We start from the raw sequence: 19,675 nt of genomic DNA, 5'->3' as shown, positions 1-19,675 counted from the left end.
CCACGTACCCGCTGCTTGCTGAATCGATCACAACCCTCTCACGTGGACCCCCTTAGAGTTGTGAGCCCTTATAAGGGACAGGAATTGCTCACTCGGGGAGCTCAGCTCTTGAGACAGGCGTCTTGCCAATGCTACTGGCTGAATAAACCCCCTCCTTCTTTAACTTGGTGTCTGAAGAGTTTTTTTTTTTTTTTTTTTTTTTTTTTTGCTTTTTAAATTGCTTTGTTAGCTTTAAATTTTTCCATGCAAATGGGTGAAACTACTGCTGACAGAAACTTAGAATGTGTGCAAAGGCAATCTTCAAATAGAAGCTGGCAACACAAGACCCACTTGACACATGAAAATAACATAGGGTTCACAGCAAACGGATCAGTAAAGGCATATTAGGAAAATGCAAGGAAAAAGAAAACAGCGGGAATCACAGTATTAATCTCATGATAAATGGCAGGACTCAAGTCATAAGGCAAAAATTCATCATGATGGTCATGGTGATTAGAGAGCTCCCCCATAAGGATACGCAGAGAATTCCTCAACTGCAGCTCCCTAAGTTTTCTTCTGATTTTTCTCATCTCCTCCATGAATATTTCCATATCATCTCCATCTCCACCCATCCCATCATTGATCTGCCTATTGGGTATGGCCCGTCGAAAATTAGGGGCAAGTCGGCGAGCCTGTCCCCGTCGATTTCCTGCAGGCTGGTGGCCTTCACCTCCTCCCAAAGGGCGGTCTTCCTCTCCATTCTGCGTTGGCTGCTCCATCTCTTCGTTTTCCTGGGCCTATCCTGCAGTCTCCTCCTCCTCCGGATTCTCGCCACGAGGTGCACCACAGGGACACTTAGCCTCGCAGACCTGCTCCGCTTTTCCCCAGGCCGGATGCCCGTCTGAAGAGTTTTGTCTGCAGCTCATCCTACTACAGGATAACTTTTTTTTTTCCTTTGAGATGGAGTTTCACTCTTGTTGCCCAGGCTGGAGTGCAGTGGCGCGATCTTGGCTCACTGCAACCTCCACCTCCCAGGTTCAAGTGATTCTCCTGCCTCAGCCTCCCAAGTAGCTGGGATTACAGGCACCCGCTGTCAGGCCTCTGAGCCCAAGCTAAGCCGTCATATCCCCAGTGACCTGCACGTATACATCCAGATGGCCTGAAGCAACTGAAGATCACAGAAGTGAAAATAGCTTAACTGATGACATTCCACCATTGTGATTTGTTTCTGTCTCACCCTAACTGATAATGTTCTTTATAATCTCCCCCACCCTTAAGAAGGTTCTTTGTAATTCTCCCCACCCTTGAGAATGTACTTTGTGAGATCCACCCCCTGCCCCCAAAACATTGCGCTTAACTCCACCACCTATCCCAAAACCTATAAGAACCAATGATAATCCCACCACCCTTTGCTGACTCCTTTTTCGGACTCAGCCCACCAGCACCCGGTTGAAATAAACAGCCATGTTGCTCACACAAAGTCTGTTTGGTGATCTCTTCACATGGACACATGAAACATTTGGTGCTGAAGACCCGAGTCAGTGGGACTCCTTTGGGAGACCAGTCCCCTGCCCTCACCCTCACTCAGTGAAGAGATCCACCTACGACCTCAGGTCCTCAGACCAACCAGCCCAAGGAAAATCTCACTGATTTTAAATCAGGTAAGCGGCCTCTTTTTACTCTCTTCTCCAACCTCTCTCACTCTCCCTCAACCTCTTTCTCCTTTCAATCTTGGCGCCACCCTTCAATCTCTCCCTTATCTTAATTTCAATTCCTTTCATTTTCTGGTAGAGACAAAGGAGACACATTTTATCCGTGGACCCAAAACTCTGGTGCCGGTCACGGACTCGGGAAGGCAGCCATCTCTTGGTGTTTAATCATTGCGGGATGCCTCTCTGATTATTCACTCACGTTCCATTGGTGTCTGATCTCTGCAGGGATGCCTGCCTTGATCATTCACCCATGTTCCCTTGGTGGCAAGTCAATTGTGGGGACACCTGCTTTGGCTGCTTACCCACATTGCAGCCCAGGGCTGCTCCCCACCCCCCTTCTCCATGTCTCTACCCTTCTCTTTAAACTTGCCTCCTTCACTATGGGCAACCTTCCACCCTCCATTCCTCCTTCTTCTCCCTTAGTCTGTGTTCTCAAGAACTTAAACCCTCTTCAACTCTCGGCTGACCTAAAATCTAAGTGTCTTATTTTCTTCTGCAATACTGCTTGGCCCCAATACAAACTCAACAATAGTTCCAAGTGGCCAGAGAATGGCACTTTGGATTTGTCTATCCTACAAGATCTAGATAATTTTTGTTGAAAAATGGGCAAATGGTTGGAAGTGCCTGACATCCAAGCATTATTTTACACATTGGTCCCTCCCTAGTCTCTGCTCCCAATGAGACTTGTCCCAAATCTTTCTTCTTTCTCTCCTGTCTGTTCCTTCAGTCTCCACTCCAAGTTCTGAGTCCTTTGAATCCTTCTTTTCTACGGACTCATCTGACCTCTCCCCTTCTCCCCAGGCTTCTCCTCACCAGGCTGAGCCAGGTCCCAATTCTTCCTCAGCCTCTGCTCCCCCACCCTATAATCCTTTTATCATCTCCCCTCCTCACACCCAGTCCGGCTTACAGTTTCGTTCCGCAACTAGCCCTCCCCCGCCTGCCCAGCAATTTCCTCTTAAAAAGATGGCTGGAGCTAAAGGCATAGTCAAAGTTAATGCTCCTTTTTCTTTATCCGACCTCTCCCCAATCAGTTAGCATTTAGGCTCTTTTTCATCGAATATAAAAACCCAGCCCAGTTCCTGGCCCATTTGGCAGCAACCCTGAGATGCTTTACAGCCCTAGACCCGGAAAGATCAAAAGGCTGTCTTAGTCTCAATATGCATTTTATTACCCAATCTGCTCCCGACATTAGAAAAAGCTCCAAAAATTAGATTCCAGCCCTCAAACCCACAACAGGACTTAATTAACCTCATCTTCAAGGTGTACAGTAACGAGTAGAGGCAGCCAAGTAGCAATGTATTTCTGAGTTGCAATTCCTTGCCTCCACTATGAGACAAACCCTGGCCACATCTCCAGCACACAAGAACTCCAAACACCTGAACTGCAGCTGCCAAGGGTTCCTCCAGAACTGCCTCCCCCAGGATCTTGCTTCAAGTGCCAGAAATCTGGCCACTGGGCCAAGGAATGCCCACAGCCCAGGATTCCTCCTAAGCCATGTCCCATCTGTGTGGGACCCCACTGGAAATTGGACTGTCCAACTGGCCCAAGGCTCTGATTGACTCCTTCCCAGATCTTCTTGGCTTAGTGGCTGAAGACTGACTCTGCCTGATCACCTCAGAAGCCCCTTGGACCATCATGGACACCGAGCTTTGGGTAACTCTTACAGTGGAGGGTAAGTCCGTCCCCTTCTTAATCAATATGGAGGCTACTCACTCCACATTACCTTATTTTCAAGGGCCTGTTTCCCTTGCCTCCATAACTGTTGAGAGTATTGACGACCAGGCTTCTAAACCTCTTAAAACTCCCCAACTCAGGTGCCAACTTGGACAATATTCTTTTATACACTCCTTTTTAGTTATCCCCATCTGCCCAACTCCCTTATTAGGTTGAGACATTTTAACTAAATTATCTGCTTCCCCGACTATTCCTGGGCTACAGCCATACCTCATTGCCACCTTTTCCCCCAGATCAAGGCCTCCTTCACATCCTCTCCTTGTATCTCCCCACCTTAATCCACAAGTATAGGACTCCTCTACTCCCTCCTTGGCAACCAATCATGCACCCCTTACCATCTCATTAAAACCTAATCACCCTTACCCTGCTCAATGCCAATATCCCATCCCACAGCATGCTGTAAAAGGATTAAAGCTTGTTATCACTCGCCTGTTACAGCATGGGCTTCTAAAACCTGTAAACTCTCCTTACAATTCCCCCATTTTACCTGTCCAAAAACCAGACAAGTCTTACAGGTTAGTTCAGGATCTGCGCCTTATCAACCAAATTGTTTTGCCTATCCACCCTGTAGTGCCCAACCCTTACACTCTTTTGTCCTCAATACCTTCCTCCACAACTCACTATTCCGTTCTTGATCTTAAAGATGCTTTTTTCCCCTGCACCCCTTGTCCCAGCCTCTCTTTGCTTTTACCTAGACTGACCCTGACACCCATCACTCCCAGCAGCTTACCTGGGCTGTGCTGCCATGAGGCTTCAGGGACAGCCCTCATTACTTCATCCAAGCTCTTTCCCATGATTTACTTTCTTTCCACCCCTCTGCTTCTCACCTTATTCTATATATTGATGACCTTCTACTTTGTAGCCCCTCCTTTGAATCTTCTCAACAAGACACCCTCCTGCTCCTTCAACATTTATTCTCCAAAGGATATCCAGTATCCCACTCCAAAGCTCAAATTTCTTCTCCATCTGTTACCTACCTTGGCATAATTCTTCAAAAAAATACACGTGCTCTCCCTGCGGATCACGTCCGACTGATCTCTCAAACCCCAACACCTTCTACAAAACAACTCCTTTCCTTCCTAGGCATGGTTGGATACTTTCGCCTTTGGATACCTGGTTTTGCCATCCTAAGAAAACCATTATATAAACTCACAAAAGGAAACCCAGCTGACCCCATAGATCCTAAATCCTTTCCCCACTCCTCTTTCCATTCCTTGAAGACAGCTTTAGAGACTGCCCCCACACTAGCTTTCCCTGACTCATCCCAACACTTTTCATTACACACAGCCGAAGTGCAGGGCTGTGCAGTCGGAATTCTTACTCAAGGACCAGGACTGCGCCCTGTAGCCTTTTTGTCCAAACAACTTGACCTTACTGTTTTAGGCTGGCCATCATGTCTCCGTGCAGCAGCTGCCACTGCCCTAATAGTTTTAGAGGCCCTCAAAATCACAAACTATGCTCAACTCACTCTCTACAGCACACATAACTTCCAAAATCTATTTTCTTCCTCACACCTGATGCATATACTTTCTGTTCCCCAGCTCCTTCAGCTGTATTCACTCTTTGTTGAGTCTCCCACAGTTACCACTGTTCCTGGCCCGGACTTCAATCTGGCCTCCCACATTATTCCTGATACCACACCTGACCCCCATGACTGTATCTCTCTGATACACTTGGCATTCACTCCATTTCCCCATATTTCCTTCTTTCCTGTTCCTCACCCTGATCACACTTGGTTTATTGATGGCAGTTCCACCAGGCCTAATCGCCACTAACCAGCAAAGGTAGGCTATGCTATAGTATCTTCCATATCTATCATTGAAGGTACTGCTCTGCCCGCCTCCACTACCTCTCAGCAAGCCGAACTCATTGCCTTAACTCGGGCCCTCACTCTTGCAAATGGACTACACATCAATATTTATACTGACCCCATATCCTGCACCACCATGCTGTTATATGGGCTGAAAGAGGTTTCCTTACTATGCAAGGGTCCTCCATCATTAATGCCTCTTTAATAAAAGCTCTTCTCAAGGCTGCTTTACTTCCAAAAGAAGTTGGAGTCATACACTGCAAGGGCCACCAAAAAGCATCAGATCCCATCACTCAGGGCAATGCTTATGCTGATAAGGTAGCTAAAGAAGCAGCTAGAATTCCAACTTCTGTCCCTCATGGTCAGTTTTTCTCCTTCTCATCGGTCACTCCCATCTACTCTTCCCCGCTGAAACTTCCACCTATCAATCTCTTCCCACACAAGGCAAATGGTTCTTAGACAAAGGAAAATATCTCCTTCCAGCCTCACAGGTCCATTCTATTCTGTCATCATTTCATAACCTCTTCCATGTAGGTTACAAGCCACTAGCCTGTCTCTTAGAACCTCTCATTTCCTTTCCATCCTGGAAATCTATCCTCAAGGAAATCACTTCTCAGTATTCCATCTGCTATTCTACTACCCCTCAGGGATTGTTCAGGCCCCCTCCCTTCCCTACACATCAAGCTCGGGGATTTGCCCCTGCCCAGAACTGGCAAATTCACTTTACTCACATGCCCCGAGTCAGAAAACTAAAATACCTCTTGGTCTGGGTAGACACTTTCACTAGATGGATAGAGACCTTTCCCACAGGGTCTGAGAAGGCCACTGCAGTCATTTCTTCCCTTCTGTCAGACATAATTCCTCAGTTTGGCCTTCCCACCTGTATACAGTCTAATAACAGACCAGCCTTTATTAGTCAAATCACCCAAGCAGTTTCTCAGGCTCTTGGTATTTAGTGGTGCCTGGTTTTACCTCAACTGCCACCCTTAAGTTCTATCTTTTATGTGGATAGAAGATCTTCAGTGGCAAGGTACCCTCCAATACTTGCACCCTGATGAAGTCCTATTCTTTACTTTTATACTTACTCTTATTCTCATTCCCGTTCTTATGTCATCCTCTACCTCTCTCCAGCTATCTCTACCACACTATCAATCTCATTCTCTCCCAGCCATTTCTAATCTTTCTTTAACAAACAGTTGCTGGCTTTGCATTTCTCTTTCCTCTAAAATCACCGAGGTCCTGACTTACTCACTGTTAAAAAAAAAATAAAAGAAAAAAAGGTGGGGGGACTCTGTATATTTTTAAATGAAGAGTGTTGGTTTTACCTAAATAAATCTGGCCTGGTATATGACAACATAAAAAAACTCAAGGATAGAGCCCAAAACCTTGCTAACCAAACAAGTAATTACGCTACCCCCCCTTGGGCTCCTTGGACACTCTAATTACGTGTCCTGAGTCCTCCCAATTCTTAGTCCTTTAATACTTGCTTTTCTCCTTCTCTTATTCAGACCTTATGTCTTTCGTTTAGTTTCTCAATTCATACAAAACCGCATCCAGGCCATCACCAATAATTCTATACCACAAATGCTCCTAACAACCCCATAATGTCACCCCTTATCCCAAAATCCTTCTTCAGTTAACTCTCTTCCACTGTAGGTTCCCATGCTGCCCCAATCCCACTCGAAGCAGCCCAGAGAAACATCGCCCATTATCTCTCCATACCACCCCCAAAAATTTTCGCCACCCCAACACTTTACCACTATTTTGTTTTATTTTTCTTATTAATATAAGAAGACAGGAATGTCAGGCCTCTGAGCCCAAGCTAAGCCATCATATCCCCTGTGACCTGCACGTATACATCCAGATGGCCTGAAGCAACTGAAGATCACAGAAGGGAAAATAGCTTAACTGATGACATTCCACCATTGTGATTTGTTTCTGCCCCACCCTAACTGATCAATGTTCTTTATAATCTCCCTGACCCTTAAGAAGTTTCTTTGTAATGCTCCCCACCTTTGAGAATATACTTTGTGGGATCCACCCCCTGCCCCCAAAACGTTGCTTTTAACTCCACTGCCTATCCCAAAACCTGTAAGAACCAATGATAATCCCATCACCCTTTGCTGACTCCTTTTTCGGACTCAGCCCGCCTGCACCCAGGTGAAATAAACAGCCATGTTGCTCACACAAAGCCTGTTTGGTGATCTCTTCACATGGACACATGAGACACTCGCTACCACGCCCAACTAATTTTTTGTATTTTTAGTAGAGAGGGGGTTTCACTATGTTGGGCAGGCTGGTCTTGAACCCCTGACCTCAGGTGATCCCAGGCTTTGGCCTCCCAAAGTGCTGGGATTACAGGTGTGAGCCTCCTCACCCAGCCAGGATAACTTTTTCTGTAAGATGAAAGACATCATAATGCAAGCCATTTTGGAAAATATTTTGGGTTAAAATGCTATTAATATATCCGATGAAATAAAGATAATATCCCTACCATAAAATAAACCTTACAAATTGATTTTTAGAAAAGATGAAGAGCTCGATTGCTTAATGGGCAAAGTATATGAATAGGTAATTAACAAAAGAGGAGATGCAAAGGCTAACAAATATATAAAAACCTGTTCAATCTTACTAGTGGTCAGGAAAGTAAAAAATGAATTAATAAGATACTATTATTTTCACCCATCGGATTGGCAAAAAGTAAAGACTGCGCATAGATGCTGATGACTGCCCATAACCAGGAAACCACAACACTGCTGTTAAGAGTTTGAGTGTGAGTCAATACAACATTTGGAGGAAGTAATCTTTGTAAAATTATCAGGTGGGATTAATTACAATTGAAAATAGGCTGAGCATGGTGGCTCACACCTGTAATCCCAGCACTTTGTGAGACTGAGGTGGGAGGATCTCTTAAGGCCAAAAGTTCAGGACCAGCCTAGGCAACCTAGCAAGTCCCCATTTCTACAAAAAAAATAAAAATAAATTGGCTGGGTAAGGTGCCGAGAGTTTGTAATCCCAGCTACTTGGGAGACTGAATCAGGAGAATAGTTTAAACCCAGTGTCTCACATGTCCATGTGAAGAGACCACCAAACAGGCTTTGTGTGAGCAACAAGGCTGTTTATTTCACCTGGGTGCAGGCAGGCTGAGTCCAAAAAGAGAGTCAGCAAAGGGTGGTGGAATTATCATTAGTTCTTACAGGTTTTGGGATAAGTGGTGGAGTTAGGAGCAATGTTTTGCAGGCAGGGTGTGGATCTCACAAAGTACATTCTCAAGGGTGGGGAGAATTACAAAGAACCTTCTTAAGGGTGGGGGAGATTACAAAGTACATTGGTCAGTTAGGATGGGGCAGAAACAATTTGGAATTTCATTACATTACCAGGTGAATCATGAGCTACTTTTCATACAATGCATGGAAATTTATTGCCTATTTAGACAATTTTCAGTGACATTGGGAATTGAGGGAAAAAAAAAGTCGTTGATAAATTCTAAGTAAGAAATTAGTACTATAGGCCTGAATAACAGTGATTTAATCCAGGGTGAGGGAGGTTGTGGCAGTTGTGGGGTTGTGTGGTGTGGAAGAGAATAGATTGAGCAAAAGGACTATATACTAAGTATTTTTCTAATATGGAGATTGATTGGGTTAAGAACACTCCCACTCTGAAGGCAATTGTCAGTGACTGTTTTGAATGTTGAAAATAGATATTAAACAAAATCCTTTATGTGTCTTGTGGAAACCCATAGAGAATATTAAAACAATATCTTGCCTTAGAGAAAGATGGGGAAATCCATTACACCACCTCTGTCCTGTCAAAAACAGATACCACCTAGAATAAAGGCAATCCTAGGGCTGAGACTATGCTAGTAAGACCCCTGAATCAAACCATTAAGATAATCCATTTTTATTAACTGGAACGACACCAGTTCCACAAGGTTTATTCTCACAAACCTGTGCTTTGGGCACTTTTACCATTCCCTGGGGCTTCAGACTGATATGCCAGCAAGAATCCAATTTAATTCCCCATCAATTATGGTATGTGATGCAAAAACATTGAGTTTCTGGGTGACTTGTAAAGATGGCAGTTATTTCATTTGTATGCATATTTGGCTAAGTAAATTTAGCTAAGAGCAAAATATCAAATTAACTAAAATGATGGGTGACAAAACTGAGCCATGACGCATGACAAAGAGAGTTTTAGAAAATTATTATTCTGTAATCCCAGCACTTTGGGAGGCAGAGGCAGGCGAATCACTAGGTCAAGAGTTCGAGACCAGCCGGGCCAATGTGGTGAAACTCCATCTCTACTAAAAATACAAAATTAGCTGAGCATGGTGGCGAGCACCTGTAACACTAGCTAATTGGGAGGCTGAGTCTAGAGAATCACTTGAACCCAGGAGGCGGAAGTTGCAGTGAGACAAGATCGCACCACTGCACACCAGCTTGGGCAACAGTGCAAGATTCCATCTCAAAAAAAAATTATTATTCAGTTTCTTAGTGTTCGTGAAACTCATATAACCTACAGATAAAAATCACGAAAGAGCTAAATGCCATCAGACCCTTCTAACCTCCTTTCCCCTACATTAATGGCTATTTTATAATGAGACCAAACTCTTCAGCTGTAGCCTCAACACCAGCATTATTTGCTGAGGGGAGATAGTAAACACCTATAGAGAAGAAACAATTCTTTGTAAGGAAGGAGAGTTTTCTGACCATCAGCCTTGAAGTTAACTTACCCTTCTACAGCCAAGACATCCATGAACATCCTCTGTCTGAAGTAAGGGAGGAGACTCACAGGTGCAACCAAGCAGATTTGGAGAAGACTTTTGAGCCCCTTTGCAAAGGAATTAGCAGAAAGCCCACATCAGAGGTAGATAAGTCTACAGCATTTCCTGCTATTGTATATGCTGCATAGCAGAAATTTTTAAAGTGTCCAAAGGAACTCTTTAAAGTTGATAAATTTTGAGCAATTCTGAGTAGATACTAAGAATGCTGTTTAGTGAAAATATCAGCTCTGATCAAAGCAGTAATTTCCAGTGAGACTGTGTGTATGCCAGAAAAAAGCACTAGCTCCTTTTCATTTATTTCAGCTCTTGCTTCTTAGGTTCCAAACTGGGATGACATTCTCACCCACTAACCCAAGGCTAAATGGGAGATTAATCTATCTAAGAATAAGCAAGCCCTTACAGGGGCCAACTTAAAGGCTCTAACCAGAATTTGTATTACCAAGGGAGCAGCCCACAGGAGGCATATGGCCAGGCAATGGCTCAGTTCTGACTCTTGGCAGGGCTAAGCAACTGTAATTTGCAATGTTTGGGGTCCAGGGAGAAAAGACAAGGGCCTTCAGCATAGACACATGCTGTCCACTGCATAACCCTGGGGGGAACCAGTTACATGTGACCATATGACTGGCATCTGGGATATTGAGCAATGTCTCCATTGGGAGAGAGGAGCAGATTTGCAAATTATGGGGAGCAGATAGAAAAAATGTCTTTTTTTATATAAGTTTTATTCAAGAAAATAACTCTAGGAGATATTGCTGTAATCCTTAGTTTACAGATGAAGAAACAAACACTGATAGGTATCAAGAAAAACTAGTCTTTGGAAGTTTATCTTCCCTCTACCTATCTACCCCCAAGTAGTCCCTTTTCTCAGTGCCCAAAATGACTCTCCTTTCTCCAACTCAAGTGACACTCAACCTACACCTACCATCCAGGGCCTTGATACAACATCTCATATTCTGTATTTCATTCTTCCTTCTAAATGTCACCTGCCCTGCATCCCAATCCTGGTCTCCAGCTGCTTTCCAAGATTGATAGGTAATTATCTAATTAGAAAAAAATATTCTACATAAGTGGCTGATAATTAGGCTTTAAAAAATTTGCTTATCCTTTTCTACTTTATCCTTCTCCCCACCTTTTTTTCTCTTTTCTAGTGAATTAATTGATCAACTCAATGAAGAACAGATGAATGGATGGATGGATAGATATAAATTCTATTATTAAGTAAATTGGGTCCCTCCAAAATCCATATGTTGAAGCCCTAACCCCCAATATGACTGTACGTGGAGATAGGGCCTTTAGGAGGGTAAGTAAAGCTAAATAATGTTATAAGGGTGAGGCCCTAATCTGGGTGTCCTTATAAGAAGAAGAAGAGAAACCAAAATGCACTGCATGCTCTTTTTCCCTGTGTGCCCAGATAAGAGACTGGGAGTAGAGGCCTCACCAGAAACCAACCCTGACGACACCTTAATCTTGGAATTCCAACCTCCAGAACTGTGACAAAATTAATTTGTTGTTTAAGTACCCAGTCTATGCATTTAGTTATGGCCACCAGAACAGATGACTGCAGATACTTTATTGGACATATGACTATTCTAGATACTGTTTGTGAGTAGAATGTACGGAGTGAATCTTATATGGCTGCAAATGTTGTAGTCAAAAGAGTGCTGGACGGAAGTAAGAAAACTCAGGTACAATCGAGTTCTAGCTCTGCCTCTTCCTGTAGGTGTGAATATGACAGTTACTTCACCTCTATGAGCCCGAGCTCCTTTATCTGTAGAAGGCTAGATTCCTTCTCAAGGCCCTCACAGCTCGGGAATTCTAATGATAAATATCCAGGAAATGTCAGTGGGTATAAATTATTACTCATCATGCATTATTAGTCTTCCTTAGAGAGAACTGTAGGTCTAGCACATGAGTTGAAGTCCCACACAATAATAAGAAAAATCATGTAAGAGTTCCTTTATTTCTGTACTTCTGTGCTTTATATACTTGGGATACATGTCAGTGTGCCAAGGAGAAAGAAAAACCCCACTACAAATAGGGCTTTTCTGCAAGAGAGTCAATTTTGTTTTTTTTTTTTTTGAGACGGAGTCTCGCTCTATCTCCCAGGCTGGAGTGCAGTGGTGCGATCTCAGCTCACTGCAAGCTTTGCCTCCTGGGTTCACGCCATTCTCCTGCCTCAGCCTCCTGAGTAGCTGGGACTACAGGCGCCCACCACCACGCCCGGCCAAATTTTGTATTTTTAGTAGAGACGGGGTTTCACCGTGGTCTCTATCTCCTGACCTCGTGATCTGCCTGCCTCGGCCTCCCAAAGTGCTGGGATTACAGGCGTGAGCCACCGCGCCCTGCCAAGAGGGTCAATTTTATAAAGATTTTGAGAAAGGAAAATATAAAGTAAGTAATGCAAAATGTGAATAAAACGGTAAGTTAAAACATGACATTCTGAAAAAAGGTTTGGCTTCTGGTGGACATCTTTTCTCATCCATTCATTCTCTATTATTTACTTTCTCACTGGGGATATTTTAACAGAAAAATGTTGTAATGTACTGCAACAGATAAATCTTATAGGACCTAATTTGGATATGGTTTCAGATTTATTTGCAAGTAGACTGTATTCAGAAGTGGATTCACAGAACAAAATTATTCTTTGGCCATTCCCAAACAGGCAACTGTCAAAAGCATACATTTAATCAAAAGAAAGGCAGGATGGGGATTGTGGTCACCTCAGTGAGAACTGCATAGAACTCGGAGCACAAATCTTCAGGAAGGCCATTGTTGGGATATCCGTAGTATTGAAGGTGCCTGTTTGCATTTCCCTTTCTGGTTTCATTTTGGTCTGAGTAAGACTGTCAAACAAGACCTACTGTTCCTTAGCCTGGCAAACGTGTGACTCAAACTAAGCCAATTAATCTTTCCCTCTGAGGATATGAATGTTGAGAGGAGGGAGCTAACAATGATAATAGTTGGAGGTGCTGCATTCTGCCAAGAGGAGAGCCCTGAAGAAACTGAGGGTCTCTTCCATGATATATTTCTGCCTGGGGCCCTGGAGCAGCTTTGATCTCTGTCCTTTCAAGATCCTCATCTTTTCCTTTGATTCTGTGAGCTATCCCAAGTCCTTTCAATAACTTCTTTCATGCTTAAGTCAGTTAGAGTCTGTTTTTATTGCTTGCAACCAAAAGCCTGTAGTGTATGCCAATAGCACCAGCGTCATATGCAAAAATTATTTTTCTTATTTGATAAAATCAGCTACTCTATTTCCAGGAAGTTATCCATATGATGATTCTATTTAGCATTGTGGTTCACCAAGTGTGATGGTTAATATTAAACATCAACTTGATTGGATGGAGGGATGCAAAGTATTGTTCCTGGGTGTGTCTGTGAGGGTGTTGCCAAAGGAAATTAACATTTGATTCAGTGGACTAGGAGAGGCAGACCTACCTTCAGTCTGGGTGGGCACCATCTAGTCAGCTGCCAGCACAGCTAGAATAAAGCAGGCAGAGGAAAGTGGAAAGCGCAGACTTGCTGAATCTTCCAGCCTTTATCTTTCTCCTGTGCTGGACACTTCCTGCCCTTGTACGTCAGAACTCCAGGCTCTTCGGCTTTTGGACTTTTGGACATACACTAGTGGTTTGCCAGGGGCTCTCAGGACTTTGGCCACAGACTGAAGGCTGCACTGTCGGCTTCCCTACTTTTGAGGTTTTGGGGCTCAGACTCGCTTCCTTGCTCATCAGCTTGCAGACAGCCTATCATGGGACTTTACCTTGTGATCCTGTGAGCCAATTATCCTTAATAAACTCCTCTTTGTATATACATATATCCTATTAGTCCTGTCCCTTTAGAGAACCCTCACTAATACACCTAGTTTTCACTATCAAGGACAAATTACTTTTTTTCTCTATTTTTTCATAATTTATTTTTATTTATTTTTTATTATACTTCAAGTTCTGGGATACATGTGCGGAACATGTAGGTTACATAGGTATACATGTGCCATGGTGATTTACTGCACCCATCAACCCATCACCTACGTTAGATATTTCTGCTAATACTATCCCTTCCCTTGCCCCCACCCGCTGACGGGCCCCAGTGTGTAATGTCCCCCTCCCTGTGTCCATGTGTTCTCATTGTTCAATTCCCACTTATGAGTGAGAATATGTGGTGTTTGGTTTTCTGTTCCTGTGTTAGTTTGCTGAGAATGATGGTTTCCAGCTTTATCCATGTCTCTGTAAAGGACATGAACTCATCCTTTTTTATGGCTGCATAGTATTCCATGGTGTACATGTGCCACATTTTCTTTAACCAGTCTATCATTGATGGGCATTTGGGTTGGTTCCAAGTCTTTGATATTGTGAATAGTGCTGCAATAAATATATGTGTGCATGTGTCTTTATAGTAGAATGATTTATAATCCCTTGGGTATATACCCAGTAATGGGATTGCTGGGTCAAATGGTATTTCTGATTCTAGATCCTTGAGGAATTGCCACACTCTCTTCCACAATGGTTGAACTAATTTACACTCCCAGCAACAGTGTAAAAGTGTTCCTATTTCTCCACATCCTCTCCAGCATCTGTCGATTCCTGACTTTTTAATGATCATCATTCTAACTGGCATCAGATGGTACCTCATGGCAGTTTTGATGTGCATTTCTCTAATGACCAGTGATGATGAGCTTTTTTTCATATGATTGTTGGCTGCATAAATGTCTTCTTTTGAGAAGTATCTGTTCATATCCTTTGCCCACTTTTTGATGGGGTAGTTTCCTTTTTTCTTGTAAATTTGTTTAAGTTCTTTGTAGATTCTGTATATTAGCCCTTTGTCAAATATATAGATTGCAAAAATGTTCTCCCATTCTGTAGATTGCCTGTTCAGTCTGATGAAGTTTATTTTGCTGTGTGGAAGCTCTTTAGTTTAATTAGACCCTATTTGTCAATTTTGGCTTTTGTTGCCATTGCTTTTGATGTTTTAGACATGAAGTCTTTGCCCATGCCTATGTTCTAAATGGCTTTGCCTAGGTTTTCTTCTAAGGTTTTTATTGTTTTAAGTCTTAAGTCTTTAATCCATCTTCAGTTAATTTTTGTAGAAGGTGTAAGGAAGGGGTCCAGTTTCAGTTTTCTGTATATGGCTAGCCAGTCTTCCCAACACCATTTATTAAATAGGGAATCCTTTCCCCATTGCTTTTGTCAGGTTTGTCAAAGATCAGATGGTTGTAGATGGGTGGAGTTATTTCTGAGGCCTCCATTCTGTTCCATTAGTCTATATATCTGTTTTGGGTACCAGTACCATGCTCTTTTTGTTACTGGAACCTTGTAGTCTAGTTTGAAGTCAGGTAGCGTGATGCCTCCAGCTTTGTTCTTTTTGCTTAGGATTGTCTTGGCTATATATGCTCTTTTTTGGTTCCATATGAAATTTAAAGTAGTTTTTTCTAATTCTGTGAAGAAAGTGAATGGTAGCCTGATGGAGATAGCATTGAATCTATAAATTACTTTGGGCAGTATGGCCATTTTCACAATATTGATTCTTCCTATCCATGAGCATGGAATGTTTTTCCACTTGTTTGTGTCCTCTCTTATTTCCTTGAGCAGTGGTTTGTGGTGCTCCTTGAAGAGGTCCACCATATCCCTTGTAAGATGTATTCCTAGGTATTTTATTCTTTTTGTAGCAATTGTGAATGGGAGTTAGCTCATGATTTTGTTCCATGTTTGTCTATTATTAGTGTATAGGGATGCTTGTGATTTTTGCACATTGATTTTATATCCTCAGACTCTGCTGAAGTTTATCAGTTTAAGGAGATTTTGGACTGAGATGATGTAAATATATAATCATGTCATCTGCAAACAGAGACAATTTGACTTCCTCTCTTCCTATTTGAATACCCTTCATTTCTTTCTCTTGCCTGATTGCGCTGGCCAAGAACTTCCAATACTATGTCAAATAGGAGTGGTGAGAGAGGGCATCCTTGTCTTGTGCATGTTTTCAAAGGGAATGCTTCCAGCTTTTGCCCATTCAGTATGATATTCGCTGTGGGTTTGTCATAAATAGCTCTTACTATTTTGAGATACGTTCCATCAATACCTAGTTTATTGATAGTTTTTAGCATGAAGCGATGTTGAATTTTATCGAAGGCCTTTTCTGCATCTATTGAGATAAACATGTGGTTTTTGTAATTGGTTCTGTTCATGTGATGGATTACATTTATTGATTTGTGTATGTTGAACCAGTCTTGCATCCCAGGGATGAAGCTGACTTGATTGTGGTGAATAAGCTTTTTGATGTGCTGCTGGATTCAATTTGCCAGTATTTTATTGAGGATTTTTGCATTGATGTTCATCAGGGATATTGGCCTGAAATTTTCTTTTGTTGTGTCTCTGCCAGGTTATGGTATCAGGATGATGCTGGCCTCATAAAATGAGTTAGGGAAGAGTCCCTCTTTTTCTGTTGTTTGGAATAGTTTCAGAAGGAATGGTATCAGCTCCTCTTTGTACCTCTGGTAAAATTCGGCTGTAAATCCATCTGTTCCTGGGCTTTTTTTGGTTGGTAAGCTATTAACTATGGCCTCAATTTCCAAACTTGTTATTGATCTATTCAGGGATTCGACTTCTTCCTGGTTTAGACTTGGGAGGGTGTATGTGTCCAGAAATGTATCCATTTCTTCTAGATTTTCTAGAACATTTGTGTAGAGGTGTTTATAGTATTTTGTGATGGTAGTTTGTATTTCTTTGGGATCAGTGGTGATATCCCCTTTATCATTTTTTGTTGTGTCTATTTGATTCTTCTCTCTTTTCTTCTTTATTAGTCTGGTTAGTGGTCTATTTTGTTAATCTTTTCAAAAAACCAGCCCCTGGATTCACTGATTTTTTGGAGAGTTTTTTGTGTCTCTATCTCCTTCAGTTCTGCTCTTAGTTATTTCTTGTCTTCTGCTAGCTTTTGATTTTGTTTGCTCTTGCTTCTGTAGTTCTTTTAATTGTAGGGTGTCAATTTTAGATCTTTCCAGCTTTCTCCTGTGGGCATTAGTGCTACAAATTTCCCTTTAAACACTTCTTTAGCTGTGTCCTAGAGATTCTGGTACATTGTGTCTTTGTTCTCATTGGTTTCAAATAACTTATTTATGTCTGCCTTAATTTCATTATTTACCCAGTAGTCATTCAGGAGCAGGTTTTTCAGTTTCCATGTAGTTGTCCCGTTTTTAATGAGTTTCTTAATCCTGAGTTCTAATTTGATGGCACTGTTGTCTGAGGGACTGTTTGTTATGATTGCTGTTCATTTGCATTTGCTGAGGAATGTTTTACTTCCAATTATGTGGTCAATTTTAGAATAAGTGTGATGTGGTGCTGAGGAGAATGTATATTCTGTTGATTTGGGGTGGAGAGTTCAGTAGATGTCTATTAGGTCTGCTTGGTCTAGAGCTGAGTTCAAGTCCTGAATATCCTTGTTAATTTTCTGTCTTGTTGAGCTGTCTAATATTGACAGTGGGGTGTTAAAGTCTCCCACTATTATTGTGTAGGAGTCTAAGTCTCTTTGTAGGTCTCTAAGAACTTGCTTTATGAATCTGGGTGCTCCTGTATTGGGTGCATTGATCCATTTACCATTATGTAACCCCCTTGTCTTTTTTGATCTTTGTTGGTTTAAAGTCTGTTTTCTCAGAGACTGACATTGCAACCTCTGCTTTTTTTTGTTTGTTTCCATTTGCTTGGTAAATATTCCTCCATCCCTTTAGTTTGAGCCTATATGTGTCTTTGCATGTGAGATGGGTCTCTGGAATACAGCACACCGATGGGTCTTGACTCTTTATCCAGTTTGCCAGTCTGTGCCTTTTAATTGGGGCATTTAGCCCATTTCCATTTGAGGATAATATTATTATGTGTGAATTTGATCCTGACATTATGATGCTAGCTGGTTATTTTACCCATTTTTGATCCAGTTTCTTCATAGTGTTGAGGTCTTTACAATTCGGTATGTTTTTGCAGTGGCTGGTACCGGTTGTTCCTTTCAATATTTAGTGCTTCCTTCAGGAGCTCTTGTAAGGCAGGCCTGGTGGTGACAAAATCCCTCAGGATTTGCTTGTCTGTAAAGGATTTTATTTCTCCTTCACTTATGAAGCTTAGTTTGGCAGATATGAAATTCTGGGTTGTAAATTCTTTTCTTTAACAATGTTGAATATTCATCCTCACCCTTTTCTGACTTGCAGGGTTTCTGCAGAGAGATCCACTCTTAGTCTGATGGGCTTCCCTTTGTAGGTAACCCTATTTTTATCTCTGGCTGCCCTTAACATCTTTTCCTTCATTTCAACCTTGGTGAATCTGATGATTCTGTGTCTTGGGGTTGCTCTTCTCAAGGAGTATTTTTGTGGTGTTCTCTGTATTTCCTGAATTTCAATGTTGACCTGTCTTGCTAGGTTTGGGAAATTCTCCTGGATAATATCCTGAAGTGTGTTTTCCAACTTGGTTCCATTCTCCCCATCACTTTCAGGTACACCAATAAATCGTAGGTTTGGTCTTTTCACATAGTCCCATATTTCTTGAAGATTTTGTTTGTTCCTTTTCATTCTTTTTTCTCTAATCTTGTCTTCATGCTTCATTTCATTAAGTTGATCTTCAATCTCTGATATCCTTTCTTCCACTTGATTGATTCAGCTGTTGATACTGTGTATGCTTCATGAAGTTCTCATGCTGTGTTTTTCAGCTCCATCAGGTCATTTATGTTCTTCTCTAAGCTGGTTATTCTAGTCAGCAATTCCTCTAACCTTTTTTCAAGGTTCTTAGCTTCCTTGCATTGGGTTAGAACATGCTCCTTTAGCTTGGAGGTGTTATTACCCACTTTCTGATGCCTACTTCTGTCAATTCGTCAAACTCATTCTCCATCCAGTTTTCTTTCCTTGTTGGCAAGGAGTTGGGATCCTTTGGAGGAGAAGAGGCGTTTTGGTTTTTTGAATTTTCAGCCTTTTTGCACTGGTTTTTCCTCATCTTCATGGATTTATCTGCCTTTGTTCTTTGATGTTGTTGACATTCTGATGGGGTTTTTGTGTGCCTCCTTTTTGTTAATGTTGATGCTATTCCTTTCTGTTTGTTAGTTTTCCTTCTAATGGTCAGGCTCCTCTGCTGCAGGTCTGCTGGAGTTCACTGGAGGTCCACTCCAGATCCTGTTTGCCTGGGTATCACCAGCGGAGACTGCAGAACAGCAAAGATTGCTGCTTGTTCCTTGCTCTGGAAGCTTCATCCCAGAGGGGCACCCACCAGATGCCAGCCAGAGCTCTCCCTGCTGGGAGGTGTCTCCCAGTCAGGAGGCATGGGGTCAGGGACCCACTTGGGGAGGCAGTCTGTCCCTTAGCAGAATTCGAGCACTGTGCTGGGAGATATGCTGCTGTCTTCAGAGATGGCAGGCAGGAACGTTTTAGTCTGCTGAAGCTGCACCCATAGCCACCCCTTCCCCCATTTGCTCTGTCCCAGGGAGACGTGAGTTTTATCTATAAGTCCCTGACTGGGGCTGCTGCCTTTCTTTCAGAGATCCCCTCCCAGAGAGGAGGAATCTAGAGAGGCAGTCTGGCTACAGCAACTTTGCCACTTTGAATTTCCTGGCAGCTTTGTTTACATTGTGAGGTGAAAACCACCTTCTCAAGTCTCAGTAATGGGGGACGCCCCTCCCCCCACCAAGCTCCCATGT

At 42.5% G+C, this 19,675-nt stretch overlaps 1 protein-coding gene across 1 annotated transcript; it reads right to left on the bottom strand.

The window, feature by feature from the left end:
* Positions 1–383: 383 nt before the first annotated feature.
* LOC115832883 (protein BEX3-like) lies at positions 384–882 on the bottom strand. The gene has a single exon (XM_030804539.1). It carries the CDS (start codon positions 756–758, stop codon positions 384–386), a length of 375 nt encoding a protein of 124 aa, XP_030660399.1. The 5' UTR covers positions 759–882.
* Between the last annotated feature and the right edge of the window lie 18,793 nt (positions 883–19,675).

The sequence above is a fragment of the Nomascus leucogenys genome, chromosome 3 (genome assembly GCF_006542625.1).
Source record: "Nomascus leucogenys isolate Asia chromosome 3, Asia_NLE_v1, whole genome shotgun sequence".
Lineage (NCBI taxonomy): Eukaryota > Metazoa > Chordata > Mammalia > Primates > Hylobatidae > Nomascus > Nomascus leucogenys.
This window is presented reverse-complemented; position numbering and strand designations above follow the sequence as displayed.